This window comes from Trachypithecus francoisi, unplaced genomic scaffold (genome assembly GCF_009764315.1).
Source record: "Trachypithecus francoisi isolate TF-2019V2 unplaced genomic scaffold, Tfra_2.0 Lachesis_group6, whole genome shotgun sequence".
In the NCBI taxonomy this organism is placed as follows: Eukaryota; Metazoa; Chordata; class Mammalia; order Primates; family Cercopithecidae; genus Trachypithecus; species Trachypithecus francoisi.
The window spans coordinates 43819257-43844258 of NW_022681471.1; the positions used below are offsets into that span (position 1 = coordinate 43819257).

The 25002-nt window shown below is 37.1% G+C and overlaps 1 protein-coding gene across 1 annotated transcript in view; it reads right to left on the reverse strand.

Annotated features, from left to right (window-relative positions):
• The window catches only part of COL4A5 (collagen type IV alpha 5 chain), a 273437-nt gene that overhangs the window by 39374 nt on the left and 209061 nt on the right, over nucleotides 1-25002 (reverse strand). The window contains 4 exon segments of the mRNA XM_033201238.1: nucleotides 62-160; nucleotides 1066-1146; nucleotides 11421-11516; nucleotides 11519-11546. Coding sequence (XP_033057129.1) covers nucleotides 62-160; nucleotides 1066-1146; nucleotides 11421-11516; nucleotides 11519-11546 — 304 coding nt within the window.

A 25002-nucleotide genomic window follows, 5' to 3' on the forward strand; every position in this document is an offset into this window, starting at 1 on the left:
GGCAAGTTAAATTCAACACAGAGAAAATTAGAAAGACAGGAAAAATGAAAAAATACAGCACCTGGTTCACCCTTCTGTCCAGCTGGTCCAGGAATACCATCTTGACCGGGTTTGCCTTTTTCGCCTGGAGGCCCTGGTTGCCCAGGACGACCTCCACCACCTAAAAAATTGAGTACAGCAGGTTACACCCAGTTTTCCAATTTCCAACTCCCTTTTACTTCCATATGCTCCCTTCTTTATCCAAAAGAAACAGGGTGCTTTTGAGACACTCCTTTGGATCACAAAATGTTATAAAAATATGAAGGAGGATAATGAAAATAAGGAATAGTCACTCAGCATCTGAAACCTTTCAGTTATTCATTTTAATATGGTTTCAGAATATCTAAGAGAGTAAGGTGCGAAGGGTGGTGGGGTGAATTATAGGCCTCATATGGGGCCAAGAGAAGTTATTTACTTTAGAAATCAATAAACAAACTTACTACAGCCTCCCATTCTAAAAAAATCAAAGCTTCTATTCTAGGACACTTGAATTAACTCTCCCTGGAAAAAGTGGGCCTAGAAAATAAGGTCACATAATGATAATTTTAAGTCTTTTTTTGAGGGTCTTGCTTTGTCACCCAGGCTGGAGTGCAATGGCGTGATCTCGGCTCACTGCAACCTCCACCCCTTGGGTTCAAGCATTTCTTGTGCCTCAACCTCCCGAGTAGCTGGGATTACAGAAGGCCGCCCCACCACAACATAGCAGGCTAATATTTTGTATTTTTAATAGAGATGGGATATCACCATGTTGACCAAGCTAGTCTCGAGCTCCTGACCCCAAGTGATCCTCCCACCTCGGCCTCCCAAAATGTTGGGATTACAGGCGTGAGCCACCGTGCCCAGCCAATTTTAACTACTTCTTATTAAAAGTTATTCATTCTGTACCTAACACGCAGTGTTAAGTGAATGGACACCATATTTCCTTGTGTTGAAAATGTTCACAGCTGAACAGGATTTGACTTTCCCAAACTGAATATGATATGCATTAGTTTTATAAAACAGCAAACTCTTATTTTTCATGCTTACCTACAGGACCAGTTTCTCCTGGAAGGCCAGGGTTCCCAGGAGGGCCACTAATACCTTTTGGTCCAGGAGGGCCTGGGGTTCCTAGAATAAAGAGCTCAATTTAAAAATGAAAGAAAAACTGCATTGCTTTAAAAGCTACAATTCAAACTTACAATTTATAGTGCTAGCACAGAAACAGTGCAGAACAAAAAGAAACCCAAAAGATGCTGGTGTTTGCTGGCTATTTTTCATAATAATTTTATGCTTTTAATTCATTTGTCCTGAAGTTGGCATTATTATATATTTATAAACATAAAAATAACTACCACCATATTATACTGGTAGAACTTGTAGGACTCCATTATATGAACATACCATAATTTACAAAATCTATTCCTCTTGCTGGTCTTTTGGTTTATTGACAGGTTTTGGTTATTACAATATCCATTTTTCTATTTATAAAAACCTGTTTTATTTCCAGCTTTTATCTATTATAAATAAAGCTGCTATGAGTATTTCTGCACAGGTCTTTTTGTAGACCACTGCCTTAATTTATCTTAGGTATATAATAAGAAGTGGAATTGCTGGATCAAAGAGTAGCTATATGTTGTGCTTTATTTAAAAACTGCCAAACCATTTCACACTCAGAACAATGTGTGGAAATTCCGGCTGTTCCAGATCCTTGCACAACCTTTGTGATGATATCAGTTGCTGTAATAATAGACATTCTGGTAGGTATGTAGAACTACCTCATTGTGGTTTTAATTTGCGTTTCTCTGATGGCTAATGACACCGATCACCTTTTCACGTGATTACTGGCCACTTGTATATCTTCTTTTGTGAAATATCTGTTCAAAGTTTTCTCCATTTTTCAAAATTGGATAATATGTCTTGTTATTATTGAGTTATTGAAGTTTTTTACATATCCTAGATATTAGTAATTTGTCAGGTATGTTTTGCAGATATTTTCTCCTTGTCTGTGGCTTTCCTATTCATTTTCCTAGCGGTGTCTTCTGATAAAAAGAGTTTAAAAATTTAAATCTAATCTATCAATTTTTTTCTTTTACAGGTACTGCTTTTTGTATCCTAAGAAAATCTGCTTATGCCAAGTCATGGAAATATCTATCTAAGTTTTCCTCTAAAAGCTTTATGGTTTTAGCTTTTATGTTCAGGCTAAGATCCAATTAAAAACAATTTTTTTCTGTTCATGTAATCTACGAATTAAGTTTCGCTCTTTCCCCATATGAATATCTAGATGTTTCAAGGCCATTTGTTGAAAAGAATTTGCTTTCTCTTTTTTTTTTTTTTTGAGGTGGAGTCTCGCTCTGTCGCCCGGACTGGAGTGCAGTGGCCAGATCTCAGCTCACTGCAAGCTCCGCCTCCCGGGTTACGCCATTCTCCTGCCTCAGCCTCCCGAGTAGCTGGGACTACAGGCGCCCGCCACCTCGCCCGGCTAGTTTTTGTATTTTTAGTAGAGACGGGGTTTCACCGTGTTAGCCAGGATGGTCTCGATCTCCTGACCTCATGATCCGCCCGTCTCGGCCTCCCAAAGTGCTGGGATTACAGGCTTGAGCCACCGCGCCCGGCCTAGAATTTGCTTTCTCTAAAAAATTTATTTGATACCTTTATCAAAAGTCAATTTACTGTATATTAGTCTTTTTTATCCTCCATATTCTGTTTCACTGATCTATTTCTCAATCCTTATCAAGTACCACACATTCTTTTTTTGTTTTGTTTTGTTTTTGTGATAGTGTCTCGCTCTGTCGCCCAGGCTGGATTACAGCGGCGCGATCTCGGCTCACTGCAACCCCCGCCTCCCGGGTTCAAGCAATTCTCTTGCCTCAGCCTCCCAAGTAGCTGGGATTACAGGCATGCGCCACCATGCCCAGCTAATTTCTGTATTTTTAGTAGAGACAGAGTTTCACCATATTGGCCAGGCCAGTCTCGAACTTCTGACCTCGTGATCTGCCCAACTCAGCCTCACAAAGTGCTGGGATTACAGGCGTGAGCCACTGAGCCCGGCCTTGTTTTTAATAGTGTTTTGCATATTCTATGTCCCTTTCATTTCCATACACATTTTAGAAACCATTTGTCAACTGTTACCAAATAAAGGTTGCTGGGTTATTAACTGGAATCACTTTGAATCCACGAATGACTTTAAAGGCAAGTGGCATCTTTTTTTTTGTTTTAAATTCTGGGGTACATGTGCAGGATGTGCAGGCTTGTTACACAGGTAAACATGTGTCATGGTGGTTTGCTGTACCTATCAAACCATCACCTAAGAATTAAGCCCAGCATGCCTTAGCTATTTTTCCTGATGTTCTCCCTCCCAGTGACCCACACACCCTGCTCCACAGGCCACACTGTGTTTTGTTCCCCTTCCTATGTCCATGTGTTCTCATTGTTCAGCTCCCACATATCAGTGAGAACATGCAGTGTTTGGTTTTCTGTTCCTGAATTAGTTTACTAAGGATAATGGCTTCCTAACAATTTTGATCTTCCATTCCATAAGTATGATCTATCTCTTCATTTATTTTGGTATTTAAAAGTCTATCATAGCAGGTTTTATAGTTTTCAGTGAATATACCAAGAAAATATTTTCTTAAATTTATCCCTAAACACTTCTGAGGCAAGCCAAGATAGAATAAGCCCACTACAGCCTTTTTTTTCTCACTGATTATAATTAAAAACTTGACAGAATACAAAAAGGAACTATTCAAAGACCCTAAAATAAATACTAACAAGCATATTTAGGAGGGAAGTAAAAACTTAAATAATGACCAAAAGGGTAGTGCATTAGTTTTCTCTTGCTATATAACAAATTAACCCAAAGTTAATGACTTAAAACAATACCCATTTATTATCTCACCATTTTTGTAGGTAATATTCTGGACACAGCTGAGCTGGATTCTCTCCTTAGCAATGTTACTATGTCTATGACATCACTAGGTGATAAAAGCCTTGTAGTATAGTTTGAAGTCAGGTAGCATGATGCTTCCAGCTTTGTTCTTTTTGCTTAGGATTGTCTTGGCCATGCAGGCTCTTTATTGGTTCCATATGAAATTTAAACTAGTTTTGTCTAATTCTGTGAAGAAAGTCGGTGGTAGCTTGATGGGAATAGCATTGAATCTATAAATTACTTTGGGCAGTATGGCCATTTTCAAGATATTGATTCTTTCTACCCATGAGCATGGAATGTTTTTCCATTTGTTTGTGTCCTCTCTTATCTCCTTGAGGAGTGGTTTGCAGTTCCCTTTGAAGAGGTCCTTCACATCCCTTGTAAGTTGTATTCCTAGGTATTTTATTCTCTTTGTAGCAATTGTGAATGGGAGTTCACTCATAATTTGGCTCTCTATTATTGGTGTATAGGAATGCTTGTGATTTTTGCACATTGATTTTGTGTCCCAAGACTTTGCTGAAGTTGTTTATCAGCTTAAGGAGATTGGTTTTTGACTAAATAACCAGGGGCCAGAAATCTTGGGGTGGAGATCGTAGAATTCTGTCTACTATGTAACTCAATAACAAATGCAAGCACAATGGAAATGTTTTCTAATGAATGACAGCTAAGACAATTTGTTGCCACAGACTTCACTATAAGAAATACTAAATGAAATTTTTTAAAGGAAATTACCCCAGAAAAACCACACATAAAGCCCATATGCCAAGTCCAAGGGATACATGTAAGACAAAGGGCATTGGAAGTAGCTCTGCTATAACAGAATCTAAAATTCCATCACTGCAGAATCAAGTTGATACCAGGAATTGAACTGCCAGGTAGAACAATATTCAGCATTCTTCAAGAAATTTAATAGAATCCAGAATCTTTATACTATACTATCCACATCATTCAGTATACAATAAAAATTAGCAGATTGGAGGAAGCTTGAATATGTGGTGCCTATTCAAGAAAAACAAAACTACCAATAGAAATAGACACATGAATATCTGAAAAATTGGACTAAGCTGAAAAGATCTTTAAAACAGCTATAATAAATATGTTAAATAATCTATAGGCAAAAATGTATATAATGAGTAAAAAATAGGGAATTTCTGGAAAAATATGATAACTCTTAAAAGAACCAAATGGAAATTAAAAATTTTGTGGTGATTAACAGACTATTGAACACATAAAAAATCAGTAAATTTGAAGGTAATGAATAAAAACCATCCAAATTAAACCTCAGAGAGAATAAAAATGGAAAATATAGCTAGACCTTCAGTGACCTATGATACAGTATCAAGTGATCTAATATGCATTCCAAAAGAAGAAGAGAAAATATGACAGAAGAAATACAGTTATGTGTCAACTGGAGTATGTTTAAAACAACTTAAAACAACTGGAGTATGTTTTAAGAAATGAGTTGTTGGGCGATTTTGTCATCGTGTGAACGTATAAAGTATATTTACACAAACTTAGATGGTATGACCTACTATACATCTAGGTCATATAGTAGAGCCTATTGCTCCCAGGCTACAAACCTATATAGCATGTAACTATACTGCATCCTGTAGGCAATTATAACACAATGGTAAGTATTTGTATATCTAAACCTAGAAACGGTACAGTAAAAATACATTATAAATGTGATACAATGTTACTATGGCTATGACATCACTAGGTGATAGGAAATTTTCGGTTCCATGACAATCATATGGGACCACCACCATATACGTAGTTTGTTGTTGACCAAAATGTTGTTATGTGACACATGACTATATATGAGGAAACGATAGCTGAGATTTTCCAAAGTTATTAAAAAATAACAACCCTACAGATTCAAGAATATCAATAAATAGAGGGCAAAATAAATACAACCATAACTAACCACAACAAAAATAAACTACCGAAAACCAATTACAGAGAGAAAATCTCAAATACATCCAGAGAAAAGCCAGACATAATATAAAGGAGCAAAACATTAAAAATAATTGATGTGTTACTATCAGGAAAAATGGAGACCAAAAGATAGTGGAAGAAACATTTTAAGTGCTGAAGGCAACAAATATCGAAAATGGGTTTCTATATCCAGTGAAAAATTTATTTAAAATGAAACTAAAACAAACATATTTGCAGATAAATTAAAGGTGAGAGAATTTGTCACCAGCAAAATCATTTTACAATAAATGACAGTAGAAGAACGTCAGGCTTTAGGGAACGATACCAAATAGAAGTCTGCTGCACGGGAGGGTAGAACAGTAGAAATGTAATATGTTGGTAAATATGAAAATTGGGTTTGTTTCTCATATTAAATTCTTTAGAAAAGGCTATTTAAAGCAATAGTAATTGCAATCAATTGTAAAATTTATTACCTATACGATAATCATATAAAATATATGAACACAATCACACAAAAGAACATTATATGTAAATAAAATTATACTGTTGTAAGACTCTTACATCATATGTGAAGTCACATAACATTAATTTAATGCAGAATGTGGTAAATTATGAATGCACACTAAAATCTTTGGAGCAATCATTTAAAAATAGTAGAAAGAGGGAGAGCTTAAAAGCCAGTAGAGGTAAAAGCCAATAGAGGAGATAGAATGGAATACCATAGCATATCTGATGAACCCAAACAGAACAGGAAACCAGGGACAAAGGAGAAGCATAAAACAAACAGCAATGTGGCAGACTAAAATTCAAACATAACAACATACATTAAATACAAATCGACTAAACACTCAGAATAAACGGGAAAGATTGTTGGACTGGAAAATAAGCAAGATATGAATGTATTTTATCCTTAAGAAACATATTTTAAATATACAGACACGTAAAAATAAAAATTATATAGAAAAAGTTATACTGTACTAACACTAAGCATCAAGAATCTGATGTATCTATTCTGATATCAAAGAAAAATCCAAAAAAAGAGTATTATGAATATAAAGAGGGTCTTTACATAATGATAAAAAGGTCAACTCTTCAAGAAAACATGTTTCCTGAATTTATATATACCTAAAAAAAAAATCTCAAAAGACATACAGCAAAAAATTGACAGAGAGAAAAGGAGAAATAGAAAATTCTACAATAATATTGAAAATTTTAACACCTATCTCTCAGTAATTGATAAAACAATTAGGCAAGAAGTTGGTAAGAATACACAAGATTTTAATAACCCTACCAATGAATTTGACCTAATGGGCATTTATGCAATACACCAATTGCAGAATACAAATTATTTTCAAGGGTACAAGGAAAATTCACCCAGATAAACCCTAAATTTGGCCATATGATAAGTCTCAATAAGTATTAATAGTTAAATCACACAAAATATGTATTCTGGCCACAATAGAATCAAATTAAAAATTAATAACAGAAAGATATCTGGGAAGTCCCCAAATATTTGTTAGTTGAGCAACACAATTCTAAATAATCTATGGAGAAAAACAGAAATCAACAGGAAAATTAGAAAATATCTTCAACTGAATGATTAAAGGAAAAAGGCAAAAGAACAAAATTTGTGGGATTTGGTTTAAGCACTCCTTAGATGGAAATTTAAGTTTTTAAATGCATCTATTAGAAAACACAAAGCTGAAAAATCTATGATTTAAGCTTCCAGGTAAAGAAGCTAGAAAAAGAACAGCAAGATTAAATCCATAGAAGGTAGAAGATAGGAAATAATACAGATATAAGCAGAAATCAGTGGAATAAAAAACAAACAGTAGAGAAAATCACTTACAAAAGTTAATTTTTAACAATTAATAAAGCTTAATGAATGCCTAGGTGGCTTGATCAAAATAAAGAAATAAATTTAAAATTACTTATATCAAAACATTGTTGAAATGCAGACTTCAGTACACATTCTGCAGAAATTAAAGGGACAAAACAAGGATATTATCAACAACTTTCTGCCAATGAATTTGACAATTTAGAAGAAATGGTCGATTTCCTTGAAAAACACAATTTATTTAAACTGACATAAAAATAAATCATCCGAATAGTAACATAACAAAAACTTTTAATCTGTAATTTAAAAAGGTTTCTACAAAGAAAACTACAGATCCAGATTCCTTGACTGGTGAATTCTATGAAACATTTAAAGAAAAAATAGAGAAAGAGGGAATACTTCCCAGGTCATGAGGCCAGCAAATCCCTATACTTAAACACTGACAAAGACACTATGAGAAAAGAAAATCATAGGCCAATATCTCTCACGGCTGTATGTAATTTTTTTTAAAATAGCAAATCCAGTCCAATAATACTTAAAGATAATGTATACAGTATGACCACCTTGGAGTTTATCCCAAGAATACAGGGTTGTTTTTACATAAAATATCAATCAGTGTAATTCACTATATCAAGAGCAAAGGAGAAAAAACAATTATCATCTCTGTAGATTCGGAAAAAGAATTTGATAAAACTTACATCCATTATTTATAAAAATTCTCATTATAGTAGGAATAGAAAGGGATTTCCTAATTTAATAAAATATATGTACCAAAACCCTGGCACTAACACTATGTTTAATGGAAAAATAGCAATTATTCGTCCTCTGAGTTTAGAAAAAAGATAATGATGTCGACTATAACCACTTCTATTAAACACTGTACTACAGGTCCTAACTGGTGCAATTAAGCATGACAAAGAAATAAAAGGTATAAAGAAATGAAAAAGAAGTAATAAAAATATCTGAGGTGATATTTTATAAAACAAAAAATTATGTAAACTCAGAATTTTAAAAAGTGAAATTGGCAATTTTCTCATTTATTATTTCAATATTCCTAAATCAATTATTTCTATGTACTTCCAAGAAACAACTGGAAGATGAACTGGGAAAAGCAATACGATTTAAATGTCACCAGAAAGCATCAGATTTCCAGAGATAAATTTAATAAAATATGTTCAAGATTTACAAAACAAAAAGTACAGCATATTGTTAAATTAAACTCAATGCCTACATAAATGGAGAGATAACATGTTCATTTTATTGGAAGGTTGAATACTGTCAAAATATCAATTCTCCTCTACCTTACCTAGAGAGTTATTGCAAACTTAAAAATCCCTACAGATACTTTCAATGGAAATTGATAAACTGATTTCCCCTGCAAAAAAAATTAGAATAGCCAGACAAGCTTTAAAAAACTGAAACAAAGTTCTAGCACTTACTGACCATTTTTCAAGGCTTAATATAAATTTACAGTAATTCAGTGTTGTGTTAAAGCAGCAATAGAAAATAAACCATTGGAACAGAACACAGAGTATAGATATAGCATTCGGCTTTCTAACAAAAGAGTGACTGTAATTTATTGGATGTGTTTAGGTTCTTAAAAAAAAAATAGCGTAGAGAGCAATTGGATAACTGTGTTGGAAAAAAAATGAACCTTGATCCCTACCTCACAAGGTAAAAATATTTTTATTTGAGATAGATCATAAGCCAAATATAAAAGTTTAAACATTAAACATGTTATAAAAATTAGGAGATTATTTCCATAACCTCAAGCGGACAAATATTTATTGAATTGGATAAAAAAATCACTATCCGTGAAAGGAAAGATTGACACACTGGATTTTATTAAAATTAACAGCTTTTGTTCATTACACAATAGCATTAGGAAAGGCAAATCTGAGACACAGAGAACAGATTTGCAATATATGCATCTGACAAAAGACTCATATCTTGAGTATATAAAGAACTGCTCTGAATCTATTTGAAAAAGGAGAGACAATTCAATAAAAAATGAACAAAAGTACTTGAGAAGAAACTTCAAAAAGATGCTATCCAAATGGCCAATAGTATAATAAGAAGGTGATTAATACTATTATTCATTAGGAATACGTAAATTCAAATCTCAGTAAGATGCTTCTACATACTCATCAAAACAGATAAAATTAAGACCGACACTACCCAGCAATGGTGAGGACATGGGCAATTGGAGAACTGGACATTTCATACATTGCTGTTGAAACTAATTTACAAACCACTTTGGAAAACTGTTTGGCAGCATCTACTAAAGTTCAATGTACACCTACCCTGTGATTCAGTATTTCTACTACTAAGTTTTTGTCTAAGAGAAATCAATATATATGTTTACCAAAAGACATGTAAAAGAATGTTAATAGCGTTTTTAAAAATAATAGTCCCAGGCCGGGCGCGGTGGCTCAAGCCTGTAATCCCAGCACTTTGGGAGGCTGAGATGGGCGGATCACGAGGTCAGGAGATCGAGACCATCCTGGCGAACACGGTGAAACCCCGTCTCTACTAAAAAATACAAAAAACTAGCCGGGCGAGGTGGTGGGCGCCTGTAGTCCCAGCTACTCGGAAGGCTGAGGCAGGAGAATGGCGTAAACTCAGGAGGCGGAGCTTGCAGTGAGCCGAGATCACGCCACTGCACTCTAGCCTGGGAGACAGAGCGAGACTCCATCTCAAAAAAAAAAAAAAAAAAAAAAAAAAAATAGTCCCAAACTGGAAACAACCCAAAAGTCCATCAACAGGAGAATGTGTAATTGACTGTGGTACATTTTTCAATGTATATTGCATAGCAATTATAAAGAAAAAACTACTGACACATGCAACAAAATAATATTTTACACATAATGATGACTGAAAAAAGCCAGACACAAGGATCACTGTATGATTTCATTTATATGAATTTCAATAACATGCAAAACTAACTGATGGTAATCGAAGTCATAGTAGTAGTTACCCCAGGGTTGGGGGGCCTAGGGGCACGGGTAAACTTCATGGGATGAAGAAACTATTTTATATCTTGATACATATGGTAAATTCAAAGATATATATACCTAGGTAAAAACTCATCTATAGTCTTGTGTACTTTACTATATGTACGCTTCACTTCAATAAAAAGGAAAGATTCATTCATCCATGCCACTGTGTAATTCAAAAAACAAACGAAAAATAAATTCAACCCTAAATGAGTAGGTACTATAATAATCTAGTTCAGGCTACAAAATTGACTATAGTGCTTATCTCTTACTTGAATGACTCAATCCTTGTCATTTGAAGGAACTGTATGATTGTTCTACCAACCGCTACCAGCTGTGTGCCTGGGCATACCTTTCTGAGAGAATCAGCTGCAGGCAGAGGCTTGGAAGTATACATTATCACCTACAAAAATAGCAAGGCTTCTTAAGTGATTTGTGGCTAGCAGTCAAAGATTGAAAAATGCTCCACCAAACAGTCTTTCTGTCCACAGGATGTTGTCCTGCTGAGTCAGTAATATTCATCCTCATTTTATATAGAAACAAATTTGGGCAAAGAAAAGGTAAAGAGATAGTTTGAGATTATGTTGCTAGTCAGTATCCAATTGGGAAATAAAATATAAGTCTGCCAAATAAGAAGCTGCTCTGTGATACTGGTTGGAGTAGATAAGGAAGGAAAGAAGGAAGCATTTAAGAGAAGAAAAATCACCTGGGAATCCAGGAAGGCCTGGTTGTCCTTTTGCTCCAGGGGTTCCTGGTAATCCAGGCAAACCAGGATCTCCCACAGAACCTTTGATACCAGGGTCCCTGGGTATCCAGGCAGACCAGGCTCACCCTGAAAACATGAATAAAAAGATAATATTGAAGTCTCTACATGGCTTAGATTGTATAAGAACATAACATTACTTACAGAGCTTTTATTCTATGTCAGGCACTCCAGTAAGTACTTGATATAAATTGCTTCATTTAATCATCACAACAATCCTGTGAGTTAGTCTTCATTATCTCCATTTATAAATGAGGAAACTGAATCTTGAGAAGCCAAGTGCCTAAGGTTTTTAACTGGGATTCGAACCAGACTACAATCAGCTATGTAGTCAATCAGACTACATAGTTCATACTATTCACACAGTATGTAGATGTATTATTCTCATTAATTCTCATTAATCCTTAACAACCCTATTAGAACGATACTGTTATTATCCCCATGTTACAGTGATGGAGCTAGTAAGTGGTGAAATCCGAATTTGGAGTCAAACAGTCTGACTTCAGAACCTGTGTTTACCATTCCTACTGTGCCATAATGCAATTCATTGCTTCCAGTACCCATGCCAACCAAAAGCTATAGTAGGTTCTACTGAAAAAGGTGATTTTCACTGTAACATAAGGAAGTCTGTCAATTCTTCAGTGGACATCTAAAATCCCACTTCTGGCTGAGTGTTGTGGCTCTAGCACTTTGGGGAGCTAAGGCTGGAGGATTGAGCCCAGGAGTTTAAGACCAGCCTGGGTAACAAAGGGAGACTCTGTCTCTATAAAAAATTAAAAGATCAGCTGGCTGCAGTGGTGCATGCCTGTAGTCCCAGCTACTCAGGAGGCTGAGGTAGGAGGATGGCTTGAGCCTAGGAGGTCAAGGCTATATTGAGCCGTCATCATGCCACTGCAGGCCAGCCTGGATGACAGAGTGAGACCCTGCCTCTTAACAAGAAAAGAAAAATCCCATTTCTTCCATGAAGCATTCCTGGACAAAGAGAGTTTACCCCAAAAGGTTAGGGTAGGTTCTAACTCTGTCATGTTTACAATGGCTTCATATATGCAAGTCTTAACTCCTTAATTACATTGAAAGTTTATTTTGGGTAAGAGATAATTCACATATGTATAACCGTTTTTGCTCAATGAATATTTGCATTATGTTTTTTTTCCAATAGAGCCTTAGAAGAATTCATACCCACTTTCACAATTAAAACAAGTTTTTCCCAATAACAATGGCAACATATACCTTAACACTAAATCTCTATTGCAGGGCTTACTGCTTTGCTCATGAAGATCATGATCTTTACAATAAAGTGCTAGTGTTCAACATCACCTACTGAACGCTTCCTTCCTCACTTAGTACATACACTTGCAGGTGAGTCAGATCTATTTGTGACTCATGTTTCTGCATTATGGTAATAGCTTTTTAAACTAAAGTCTTTTTTTCCTTACATCCTATTATTTTAAAAAATTAAGAATCTTGGGCTGGGAATATATATATTTTTTCTGAACCTTGTAAATCAAATATCTAGTTCATTTTGAGGCACATAATAGGTATACAATTAAATTTTGGATTGAATTGGTCCCATCTTAGATGTTTACATGGGAAACCTTTGAATAAACTATCATGATTCTTTTTGTTATTCATGAACAAATTAAATGTATGTACCAAAATAAAAAACAAGAAAAAAATTCCAATATTCTGCTAGTGGTAAATCTGAAAGGCAAAAGGCAAACTCTGGATTATTTATGATACTAAAGTACATTAAATTCTAAAAGTACATAAATTCTTCCTTATCCATGGTTTTGCAATCCATGGTTTCGGTTACCTGTGTTGTGAAAATATTGAAAATTCCAGAAATAAATAACTTATAAGTTTGAATTGCACGCCATTTTGAGTAGCATGATAAAATCTCATGTTGTCCCATTCCATCCCTCTTGAAACCTAAACTACTGCTTTGCCCAGCACATCCACGCTATAAACACTACCTGTTTATGAGTCACTTAGTAGCTGTCTGTTACCAGACAGAAAAAAAACACACAGTACATAAAAGGTTACGTATTATCCACAAGTTCAGGCATCCAATGGGGAGTCTTGGAATGTATCCCCCATGGTAAGGGGGGACTACTCTAAGCCCAATCCCTAAGTTCAGCCAGCACTTGCCCCCAAATACTGTTTCTGTAATCACTCTTATGGCCCAACTCCTTCAAACCAAGTACCTTTTAAAAATAAAGTAAATATTTTATTAGGGCTTCTGAAAAAAACACTGACATTTGCTAGCTTAAGTTTTATCTAGCCTTTTATTATTCACACACATGCAGGGAAAACAATGAGTTTCAAAAAAGGTAAGCAAGAAGAGATAAAGAAGACAGTGCTCAGAAAATCTACAAACTGGACACAAATCTTGCAAATCACTCTGGAAAAGGAAAATTCAAATCTACTTGCACTTCTAGATAGAAGCGATTTGAATGACACGGACACACAGCTGCAAATATCTACATCTGTTCTAATGTCAAGCTTTGATATAATTCTGAAAATGAAATATCTCATACCTAATAAGTCACATTTACCATTGTGAAACTATCTAATGACTACAGTAACACTGAAAGACAAGCCCGAAACTGCTTTCAAGGTCACTGTGTTGTATCACATAGAAAAAGGAGTCAATTTGATATCTTCTTTGTTGTTAAGATTCAAATTGTAATTTAATGGTATTTGGATCATAGCCAATCTCTACTATGTCTTAGTAATAGCATCTTCTCCTCCATTCCATACTATAACCTAAAATTCAGAATAAACTTTACAGAATAGAAGACATCTATTGGTAAGAAAGTTAAACACTTGCCGGGCGCGGTGGCTCAAGCCTGTAATCCCAGCACTTTGGGAGGCCGAGACGGGTGGATCACGAGGTCAGGAGATCGAGACCATCCTGGCTAACACGGTGAAACCCCGTCTCTACTAAAAAAATACAAAAAATTAGCGGGCGAGATGGCGGGCGCCTGTAGTCCCAGCTACTCGGGAGGCTGAGGCAGGAGAATGGCGTAAACCCGGGAGGCGGACCTTGCAGTGAGCCGAGATCGCGCCACTGCACTCCAGCCTGGGTGACAGAGCGAGACTCCGTCTCAAAAAAAAAAAAAAAAAAAAAAAAAGAAAGTTAAACACTTTTGTTCTTACATTCCATTGTAAAACTAAAGAAGCATTGCCACTGGGGGAAAAAAAGACAACAAATGGAAAATATTTGAGGAGAAAGAGTAAATATCATATCTTGCTTTATGGCAAGAAGAATATTACAACAGTAGTCCATCACTTGGAAGTCATGGTCCCCATATAATTGTTAATGTTTTACAACATTATCTGTAATTGGAGATTAAGGACCATGAATAAAACCATAAATAGGTTCTATTTTAGATCCAGAATATTAACAGAGGGAAATTTAAAAGTACATGCAGAGATACTTTAAAACTTTATTAATCTATATATAAAATTGTACATAATGCATACACACTTATGAGTCTGGATATATGCATATACCCATGATACCATCAGCACAATCAAAGTACTACACATATCCATCACCTCCAAAAATTTCTTCATGTTCTTGTGTGTGTGTGCGGGGGGGGGGGGGGTTGTGGTAAGAGCACTTAACATGAAATCTATCCTCTTAACATATTTTAAGGTGAACAATTCTGTACTGTTAACTGTAGGCACCACATTGTATAACAGATCTGTAAAACTTACCCATTGTGCATAACTGAAGCTTTAGATCCATTGAGCAACTATTAACATTTTAATTATCTAGAAAAGGAATTATACAGTAAGACCTTCAAATTTGCATGTTATTTAGTTCTTCCAAGTAGTGAAATGTTAAGCTAACAGTAACAAACTGATAAATAATGGCTCAAGGATGCCTGAGCAGGCCAAAGCCGCCACATGAAATTCAATAGCAGTATGTCTAAGGTAATGATGAACTTAGAGAAAAAGAATATGAACGAAACTTAAAAGATAATGAGCTCTATACTATCCTTTACCACCCAAGGTAGGCATAATAGCAAATTGCTCCAAACATCAGCCAATGAGCCGACAAGTGGCTCAAAATATTAAAGAAAAAATGATTCATAGATCATGCTATTCCATACTAGCACAGCATATGTAGTTCTAGTAATCACAGCACATACAATTACTTAAAATGTGTCCAAAGTTAATTGTGAGGAAAATAACACCCATTTGTTCATCAAATCTCAAGATTCTAGAACTAAAAAACATCCTAAAATAAAGACAGTAATTTAAAGACAACTAAAAACATTACATGTTATTAGTAGAAACTTTGTAGATTTTCAAAAATGTGCATTGTTTTAAAATAACTTTATTGAGATATAATTTATATACCATACAATTCATCCACTTAAAGTGTACAATTCAATGTTTTCAGTATCTTCATAGGATTGTCCAACCATCATCACAATCTAATTTTAGAAAATTTTCCATTTCCCCCTAGAGGAAACTGTACACATTAGCAGTCATTCCTCATTCTCACTCCCTCCAAGCCCTAGCAAAACCTAATCTGCCTTCTCTTTATACAGATTTGCCTGTTCTGGACATTTCATATAAATGAAATCATATGATACACGGTTATTTTGTGCCTTGCTTATTTCACTTAGCATAATGCTTTCAAGGTTCATCCATTTTACACCATGTATCAGTATGCCATTTTTTAAAATTGTCAAATGATATTCCATTGTATGGGATAGCACAGTGGTTTTTGTTCGCTTGTTTTTTAAAAATTTTTCCATAAGTTATTGGGGTACAGGTGATATTTGGTTACATGAGTAAGTTCTTTAGTGGTGATTTGTGAGATTTTGGTGCACCCATCACCCAAGCAGTATACACTGCACCATATTTGTAGTCTTTTATCCCTTGCCCCTCCTCTCACCCTTCCCCACAAGTCCCCAAAGTCCACTGTATCATTCTTACTCCTTTGCATCCTCATAGCTTAGCTCCCACACATCAGGGAGAGCATACGATGTTTGGTTTTCCATTCCTGAATTACTTCATTAGAATGATAGTCTCCAATCTAGTCCAGGTTGCTGCAAATGCTGTTAATTTATTCCTTTTGATGGCTAAGTAGTATTCCATTGCATATATATACCACAGTTTATCAGTTCTTTGATTGATGGGCATTTGGGTTGGTTCCATGATTTTGCAATTGCGAATTGTGTTACTATAAACATGCGTGTGCAAATATATATATTTTTTTGTATAATGACTTCTTTTCCTCTGAGTAGATACCCAATAGTGGGATTGCTGGATCAAATGGTAGTTCTACTTTCAGTTCTTTAAGGAATCTCCACACTATTTTCCAGAGTAGTTGTACTAGTTTACATTTCCACCAGCAGTGTAGAAGCGTTCCCTGATCACCACATCCACATCAAGATCTACTGTTTTTTGATTTTTTGATTATGGCCATTCTTGCAGGAGTAAAGTGGTGTTGTATTGTGGTTTTGATTTGCAGTTCCCTGATCATTAGTGATGCTGAGCATTTTTTCATATGTTTGTTGGCCATTTGTATATCTTCTTTTGAGAATTGTCTATTCATGTCCTTAGCCCACTTTTTTTTTTGTTTTTTTAATATACTTTAAGTTCTAGGGTACATGTGCATAATGTGTAGGTTTGTTACATATGTACACTTGTGCCATGTTGGTGTGCTGCACCCATCAACTCTTCAGCATCCCTCAATTCATCATTTATATCAGGTATAACTCCCAATGCAATCCCTCCCCCCTCCCCCTCCCCATGATAGGCCCCGATGTTGATGTTCCCCTTCCCGAGTCCAAGTGATCTCATTGTTCAGTTCCCACCTATGAGTGAGAACATGCGGTGTTTGGTTTTCTGTTCTTGTGATAGTTTGCTAAGAATGATGGTTTCCAGCTGCATCCATGTCCCTACAAAGGACGCAAACTCATCCTTTTTTATGGCTGCATAATATTCCATGGTGTATATGTGCACATTTTCTTAATCCAGTCTGTCACAGATGGACATTTGGTTGATTCCAAGTCTTTGCTATTGTGAATAGTGCCGCAATAAACATATGTGTGCATGTCTTTATAGCAGCATGATTTATAATCCTTTGGGTTATACCCAGTAGTGGGATGGCTGGGTCATATGGTACATCTAGTTCTAGATCCTTGAGGAATCGCCATACTGCTTTCCATAATGGTTGAACTAGTTTACAATCCCACCAACAGTGTAAAAGTGTTCCTATTTCTCCACATCCTCTCCAGCACCTTGTTTCCTGACTTTTGAATGATTGCCATTCTAACTGGTGTGAGATGGTATCTCATTGTGGTTTTGATTTGCATGTCTCTGATGGCCAGTGATGATGAGCATTTTTTCATGTGTCTGTTGCTGTATGAATGTCTTCTTTGAGAAATGTCTGTTCATACCGTTGCCCACTTTTGATGGAGTTGTTTTTTTTTTCTTGTAAATTTGTTTGAGTTCTTTGTAGATTCTGGATATTAGCCCTTTGTCAGATGAGTAGGTTGCAAAATTTTTCTCCCATTCTGTAGGTTGCCTGTTCACTCTGATGGTAGTTTCTTTTGCTGTGCAGAAGCTCTTTAGTTTAATCAGATCCTATTTGTCAATTTTGGCTTTTGCTGCCATTGCTTTTGGTGTTTTAGACATGAAGTCCTTGCCCATGCCTATGTCCTGAATGGTACTACCTAGGCTTTCTTCTAGGGTTTTTATGGTATTAGGTCTAACATTTAAGTCTCTAATCCATCTTGAATTAATTTTCGTATAAGGAGTAAGGAAAGGATCCAGTTTCAGCTTTCTACTTATGGCTAGCCAATTTTCCCAGCACCATTTATTAAATAGGGAGTCCTTTCCCCATTTCTTGTTTCTCTCAGTTTGTCAAAGATCAGATGGCTGTAGATGTGTGGTATTATTTCTGAGGACTCTGTTCTGTTCCATTGGTCTATATCTCTGTTTTGGTACCAGTACCATGCTGTTTTCGTTACTGTGGCCTTGTAGTATAGTTTGAAGTCAGGTAGCGTGATGCCTCCAGCTTTGTTCTTTTGCCTTAGAATTGTCTTGGCAATGCGGGCTCTTTTTTGGTTCCATATGAACTTTAAAGCCGTTTTTTCCAGTTCTGTGAAGAAACTCATTGGTAGCTTGATGGGGATGGCATTGAATCTATAAATAACCTTGGGCAGTATGGCCATTTTCACGATATTGATTCTTCCTATCCATGAGCATGGTATGTTCTTCCATTTGTTTGTGTCCTCTTTGATTTCACTGAGCAGTGGTTTGTAGTTCTCCTTGAAGAGGTCCTTTACATCCCTTGTAAGTTGGATTCCTAGGTATTTTATTCTTTTGAAGCAATTGTGAATGGAAGTTCATTCATGATTTGGCTCTCTGTCTGTTACTGGTGTATAAGAATGCTTGTGATTTTTGCACATTAATTTTGTATCCTGAGACTTTGCTGAAGTTGCTTATCAGCTTGAGGAGATTTTGGCTGAGACAATGGGGTTTTCTAAATATACAATCATGTCATCTGCAAACAGGGACAATTTGACTCTTCTTTTCCTAACTGGATACCCTTGATTTCTTTCTCTGCCTTTGCCCTAGCCAGAACTTCCAATACTATGTTGAATAGGAGTGGTGAGAGAGGGCATCCCTGTCTTGTGCCAGTTTTCAAAGGAATTTGTCCAGTTTTTGCCCATTCAGTATGATATAGCTGTGGGTTTGTCATAAATAGCTCTTATTATTTTGAGGTATGTTCCATCAATACCGAATTTATTGAGCGTTTTTAGCATGAAGGGCTGTTGAATTTTGTCAAAAGCCTTTTCGCATCTATTGAGATAATCATGTGGTTCTTGTCTTTGGTTCTGTTTATATGCTGGATTACGTTTATTGATTTGCGAATGTTGAACCAGCCTTGCATCCCAGGGATGAAGCCCACTTGATCATGGTGGATAAGCTTTTTGATGTGCTGCTGAATCCGGTTTGCCAGTATTTTATTGAGGATTTTTGCATCGATGTTCATCAGGGATATTGGTCTAAATTCTCTTTTTGTTGTGTCTCTGCCAGGCTTTGGTATCAGGATGATGTTGGCCTCATAAAGAGTTAGGGAGGATTCCCTCTTTTTCTATCGATTGGAATAGTTTCAGAAGGAATGGTACCAGCTCCTCTTTGTACATCTGGTAGAATTCAGCTGTGAATCCATCTGGTCCTGGACTTTTTTTGGTTGGTAGCTATTAATTATTGCCTCAATTTCAGAGCCTGCTATTGATCTATTCAGGGATTCAACTTCTTCCTGGTTTAGTCTTGGAAGTGTAAGTGTCCAGGAAATTATCCACTTCTTCTAGATTTTGTAGTTGATTTGCGTAGAGGTGTTTATAGTATTCTCTGATGGTAGTTTGTATTTCTGTGGGGTCTGTGGTGATATCCCCTTTATCATTTTTTATTGCGTCTATTTGATTCTTGTCTCTTTTCTTCTTTATTAGTCTTGCTAGCGGTCTATCAATTTTGTTGATTTTTTCAAAAAACCAACTCCTGGATTCATTGATTTTTTGGAGGGTTTTTTGTGTCTCTATCTCCTTCAGTTCTGCTCTGATCTTAGTTATTTCTTGCCTTCTGCTAGTTTTTGAATGTGTTTGATCTTGCTTCTCCAGTTCTTTTAATTGTGATGTTAGAGTGTCATTTTAGATCTTTCCTGCTTTCTTGTGGGCATTTAGTGCTATAATTTCCCTCTACACACTGCTTTAATGTGTCCGAGAGATTCTGGTATGTTGTATCTTGTTTCTCACTGGTTTCAAAGAACATCTTTATTTCTGCTTTCATTTCGTTATGTACCCAGTAGTCATTCAGGAGCAGGTTGTTCAGTTTCCATGTAGTTGAGCGGTTTTGATTGAGTTTCTTAGTCCTGAGTTCTAGTTTGATTGCACTGTGGTCTGAGAGACAGTTTGTTATAATTTCTGTTCTTTGACATTTGCTGAGGAGTGCTTTACTTCCAATTATGTGGTCATTTTGGAATAAGTGCGATGTGGTGCTGAGAAGAATGTATATGCTGTTGATTTGGGGTGGAGAGTTCTATAGATGTCTATTAGGTCCACTTGGTGCAGAGATGAGTTCAATTCCTGGATATCCCTGTTAACTTTCTGTCTCGTTGATCTGTCTAATGTTGACAGTGGAGTGTTGAAATCTCCCATTATTATTGTATGGGAGTCTAAGTCTCTTTGTAAGTCTCTAAGGACTTGCTTTATCAATTGGGTGCTCCTGTATTGGGTGCATATATTTTTAGGATAGTTAGCTCTTCCTGTTGAATTGATCCCTTTACCATTATGTAATGGCCTTCTTTGTCTCTTTTGATCTTTGATGGTTTAAAGTCTGTTTTCAGAGACTAGGATTGCAACCCCTGCTTTTTTTTGTTCTCCATTTGCTTGGTAGATCTTCCTCCATCCCTTTATTTTGAGCCTATATATGTCTCTGCATGTGAGATGGGTCTCCTGAATACAGCAGCTGATGGGTCTTGACTCTTTATCCAGTTTGCCAGTCTGTGTCTTTTAATTGGAGCATTTAGTCCATTTACATTTAAGGTTAATATTGTTATGTGTGAACTTGATCCTGCCATTATGATATTAACTGGTTTTTTTGCTCGTTAGTTGATTCAGTTTCTTCCTAGCCTCGATGGTCTTTACATTTTGGCATGTTTTTGCAATGGCTGGTACCGTTGTTCCTTTCCATGTTTAGGGCTTCCTTCAGGGTCTCTTGTAAGGCAGGCCTGGTGGTGACAAAATCTCTAAGCATTTGCTTATCTGTAAAGGATTTTATTTCTCCTTCACTTATGAAACTTAGTTTGGCTGGATATGAAATTCTGGGTTTAAAACTCTTTTCTTTAAGAATGTTGAATACTGGCCCCTACTCTCTTCTGGCTTGGAGAGTTTCTGCCGAGTGGTCTGCTGTTAGTCTGATGGGCTTCCCTTTGGGGTAACCCGACCTTTCTCTCTGGCTGCCCTTAAGATTTTTTCCTTCATTTCAACTTTGGTGAATCTGGCAATTATGTGTCTTGGAGTTGCTCTTCTGGAGGAGTATCTTTGTGGCGTTCTCTGTATTTCCTGAATTTGAATGTTGGCCTGCCCTACTAGTTTGGGGAAGTCTCCTGGATGATATCCTGAAGAGTGTTTTCCAACTTGGTTCCATTTCCCCCTCACTTTCAGGCACCCACAGTCAGACGTAGATTTGGTCTTTTTACATAATCCCCTACTTCTTGCAGGCTTTGTTCATTTCTTTTTCTTTTTTTCTTTTTTTGTTTGTTTTCTCTTCATTTCATTCTTTTGATCCTCAATCGCTGATACTCTTTCTTCCAGTTGATCGAGTCGGTTACCGAAGCTTGTGGATTTGTCACGTATTTCTCGTGTCATGGTTTTCATCTCTGTCATTTCATTTATGACCTTCTCTGCATTAATTATTCTAGCTATCAATTCTTCCACTCTTTTTTCAAGATTTTTAGCTTCTTTACGCTGGGTACGTAATTCCTCCTTTAGCTCTGAGAAGTTTGATGGACTGAAGCCTTCTTCTCTCATCTTGTCAAGTCATTCTCTGACCAGCTTTGATCCGTTGCTGGCGATGAGCTGCGCTCCTTTGCAGGGAGATGCGCTCTTATTTTTTGAATTTCCAGCTTTTCTGCCCTGCTTTTTCCCCTCTTCTTTGTGGTTTTATCTGTCTCTGGTCTTTGATGATGGTGACGTACTGATTGGGTTTTGGTATAGGTGTTCTTCCTGTTTGATAGTTTTCCTTCTAACAGTCAGAACCCTCAGCTGTAGGTCTGTTGGAGATTGCTTGAGGTCCACTCCAGACCCTGTTTGCCTGGGTATCAGCAGCAGAGGTTGCAGAAGATAGAATATTGCTGAACAGCGAGTGTACCTGTGTGATTCTTACTTTGGGAGCTTCCTTTCAGGGGTGTACTCCACCCTGTGAGGTGTGGGGTGTCAGACTGCCCCTAGTGGGGGATGTCTCCCAGTTAGGCTACTCAGGGGTCAGGGACCCACTTGAGCAGGCAGTCTGTCCGTTCTCAGATCTCAACCTCCGTGTTGGGAGATCCACTGCTCTCTTCAAAGCTGTCAGACAGAGTCGTTCCAGTCTGCACAGGCCTCTGCTGCTTTCCCTGTTGTTTTTTTAGCTGCGCCCTGTCCCCAGAGGTGGAGTCTACAGAGACAGGCAGGTTTCCTTGAGCTGCTGTGAGCTCCACCCAGTTTGAGCTTCCCAGCAGCTTTGTTTACCTACTTAAGCCTCAGCAATGGCGGGCGCCCCTCCCCCAGTCTCGCTGCTGCTGCCTTGCGTTAGATTGCAGATTGCTGTGCTAGCAATGAGGGAGGCTCCGTGGCTGTGGGACCCTCCCGGCCAGGTGTGGGTATAATCTTCTGGTGTGCCCGTTTGCTTAAAGCACAGTATTTGGGTGGGAATTACCCGATTTTCCAGGTGTTGTGTGTCTCAGTTCACCTGGCTAGGAAAAGGGATCCCCTTCCCCCTTGCGCTTCCCAGGTGAGGCGATGCCTCGCCCTGCTTCAGCTCTCGCTGTTCGGGCTGCAGCAGTTGACCAGCACCGATTGTCCGGCACTCCCCAGTGAGATGACCCCAGTACCTCAGTTGAAAATGCAGAAATCACCGGTCTTCTGTGTCGCTCGCGCCGGGAGTTGGAGACTGGAGCTGTTCCTATTCGGCCATCTTACTCCGCCCCCCAGCCCACTTTTTGATGGGATTGTTTCTTTGTTTGTTTTTTTTTTCTTATTGATTTGTTTGAGTTAGTTGTAGATTCTGGATATTAGTCCTTTGTCAGATGTGTAGATTGTGAAGATTTTCTCCCAGTCTGTGAGTTGTCTGTTTACTCTGCTGACTGCTCCTTTTGCTGTGCAAAAGCTCGTTAAATTAAGTCCCAATTATTTATCTTGTTTTTATTGCATTTGTTTTTGGGCTCTTGGTCATAAAATCCTTGCCTAAGCCAATGTCTGGAAGGATTTTTCCAATGATATCTTCTAGATTTTTTATAGTTTCAGGTCTTAGATTTAAGTCATTAATCCGTCTTGAGTTGATTTTTGTATAAGGTGAGAGATGAGAATCCAGTTTCATTCTCCTACATGTGGCTAGTCAATTAACCCAGCACCATTTGTTGGAAAGGGTGTCATTTCTCCACTTTATGTTTTGTTTGCTTTATCTAAGATCAGTTGGTTGTAAGTATTTTGGTTCATTTCTGGGTTGTCTATTCTGTTCCACTGGTCTATGTGCCTGTTTTTATACCAGTACCATGCTGTTTTGGTGACTACAGCCTTAACAGTATAGTTTGAACTCAGGTAGTGTGATGCCTCCAGATTTGTTCTTTTTGCTTAGTCTTGTTTTGGCTATGCGAGCACTTTTTTGGTTCCAAATGAAGTTTACAATTGTTTTTGTCTAATTCTGTGAAGAACGATGGTGGTATTTTGATGGGGATTGCGTCCAATTTGTATACTGCTTTTGGCAGTATGGTCATTTTCACAATACTGATTCTACCCATCCATGAGCATTGGATGTGTTTCCATTTGTTTGTGTCATCTATGATTTCTTTCAGCGGTGTTTTGTAGTTTTCCTTGTAGAGAGGTCTTTCGCCTCCTTGGTTAGGTCTATTCCTAAGTATTTTATTTTATTTTATTTTTTGCAGCTATTGTAAAAGGGGTTGAGTTCTTGATTTGATTCTCTGCTTGGTCACTGTTGGTGTAAAGAAGAGGTACTGATTTGTGTATATTAATCTTGTATCCGGAAACTTTGTTGAATTCTTTTATCAGTTCTAGCAGCTTTCTGGAGGAGTATTAGGGTTTTCAAGGTAAACGATCATATTGTCAGCAAACAGTGACAGTTTGACTTCCTCTTTACCGATTTGGATGTCCTTTTTTTCTTTCTCTTGTCTGATTGTTCTGGCTAGGACTTCCACTACTATGTTGAAGAGGAGTGGTGAGAGTGGGAATCCTTGTCTTGTTCCAGTTCTCAGATGGAATGCTTTCAACTTTTCCCCATTCTCTATTATGTTGGCTGTGGGTTTGTCATAGACAGCTTTTATTACATTGAGGTATGTCCCTTGTATGCCAATTTTGCTGAGAGTTTTAATCGTAAAGTGATGCTGAATTTTGTTGAATGTTTGTTCTGCAGCTATAGAGATGATCATGTGACTTTTGTTTTAATTCTGTTTATGTGGTATATCACATCTGTTGACTTACGTATGTTGAACCATCCCTGCATCCTTGGTATGAAACCCACTTGATCACGGTGGATTACCTTTTTGATATGTTGTTGGATTCAGTTAACTTGTATTTTGTCAAGGATTTTAGCATCGATGTTAATCAAGGATATCGCTCTGCAGTTTTCTTTTTTGGTTTCGGTATTAGGCTGATGCTGGCCTCCTAAAATGAATGAGGGAGGGCTCCTTCTTTCTCTATCTTGTGGAATAGTGTCAAAAGTACTGGTACCAATTCTTCTTTGAATGTCTGGTAGAATTCTGTTGTGAATTCATCTAGTC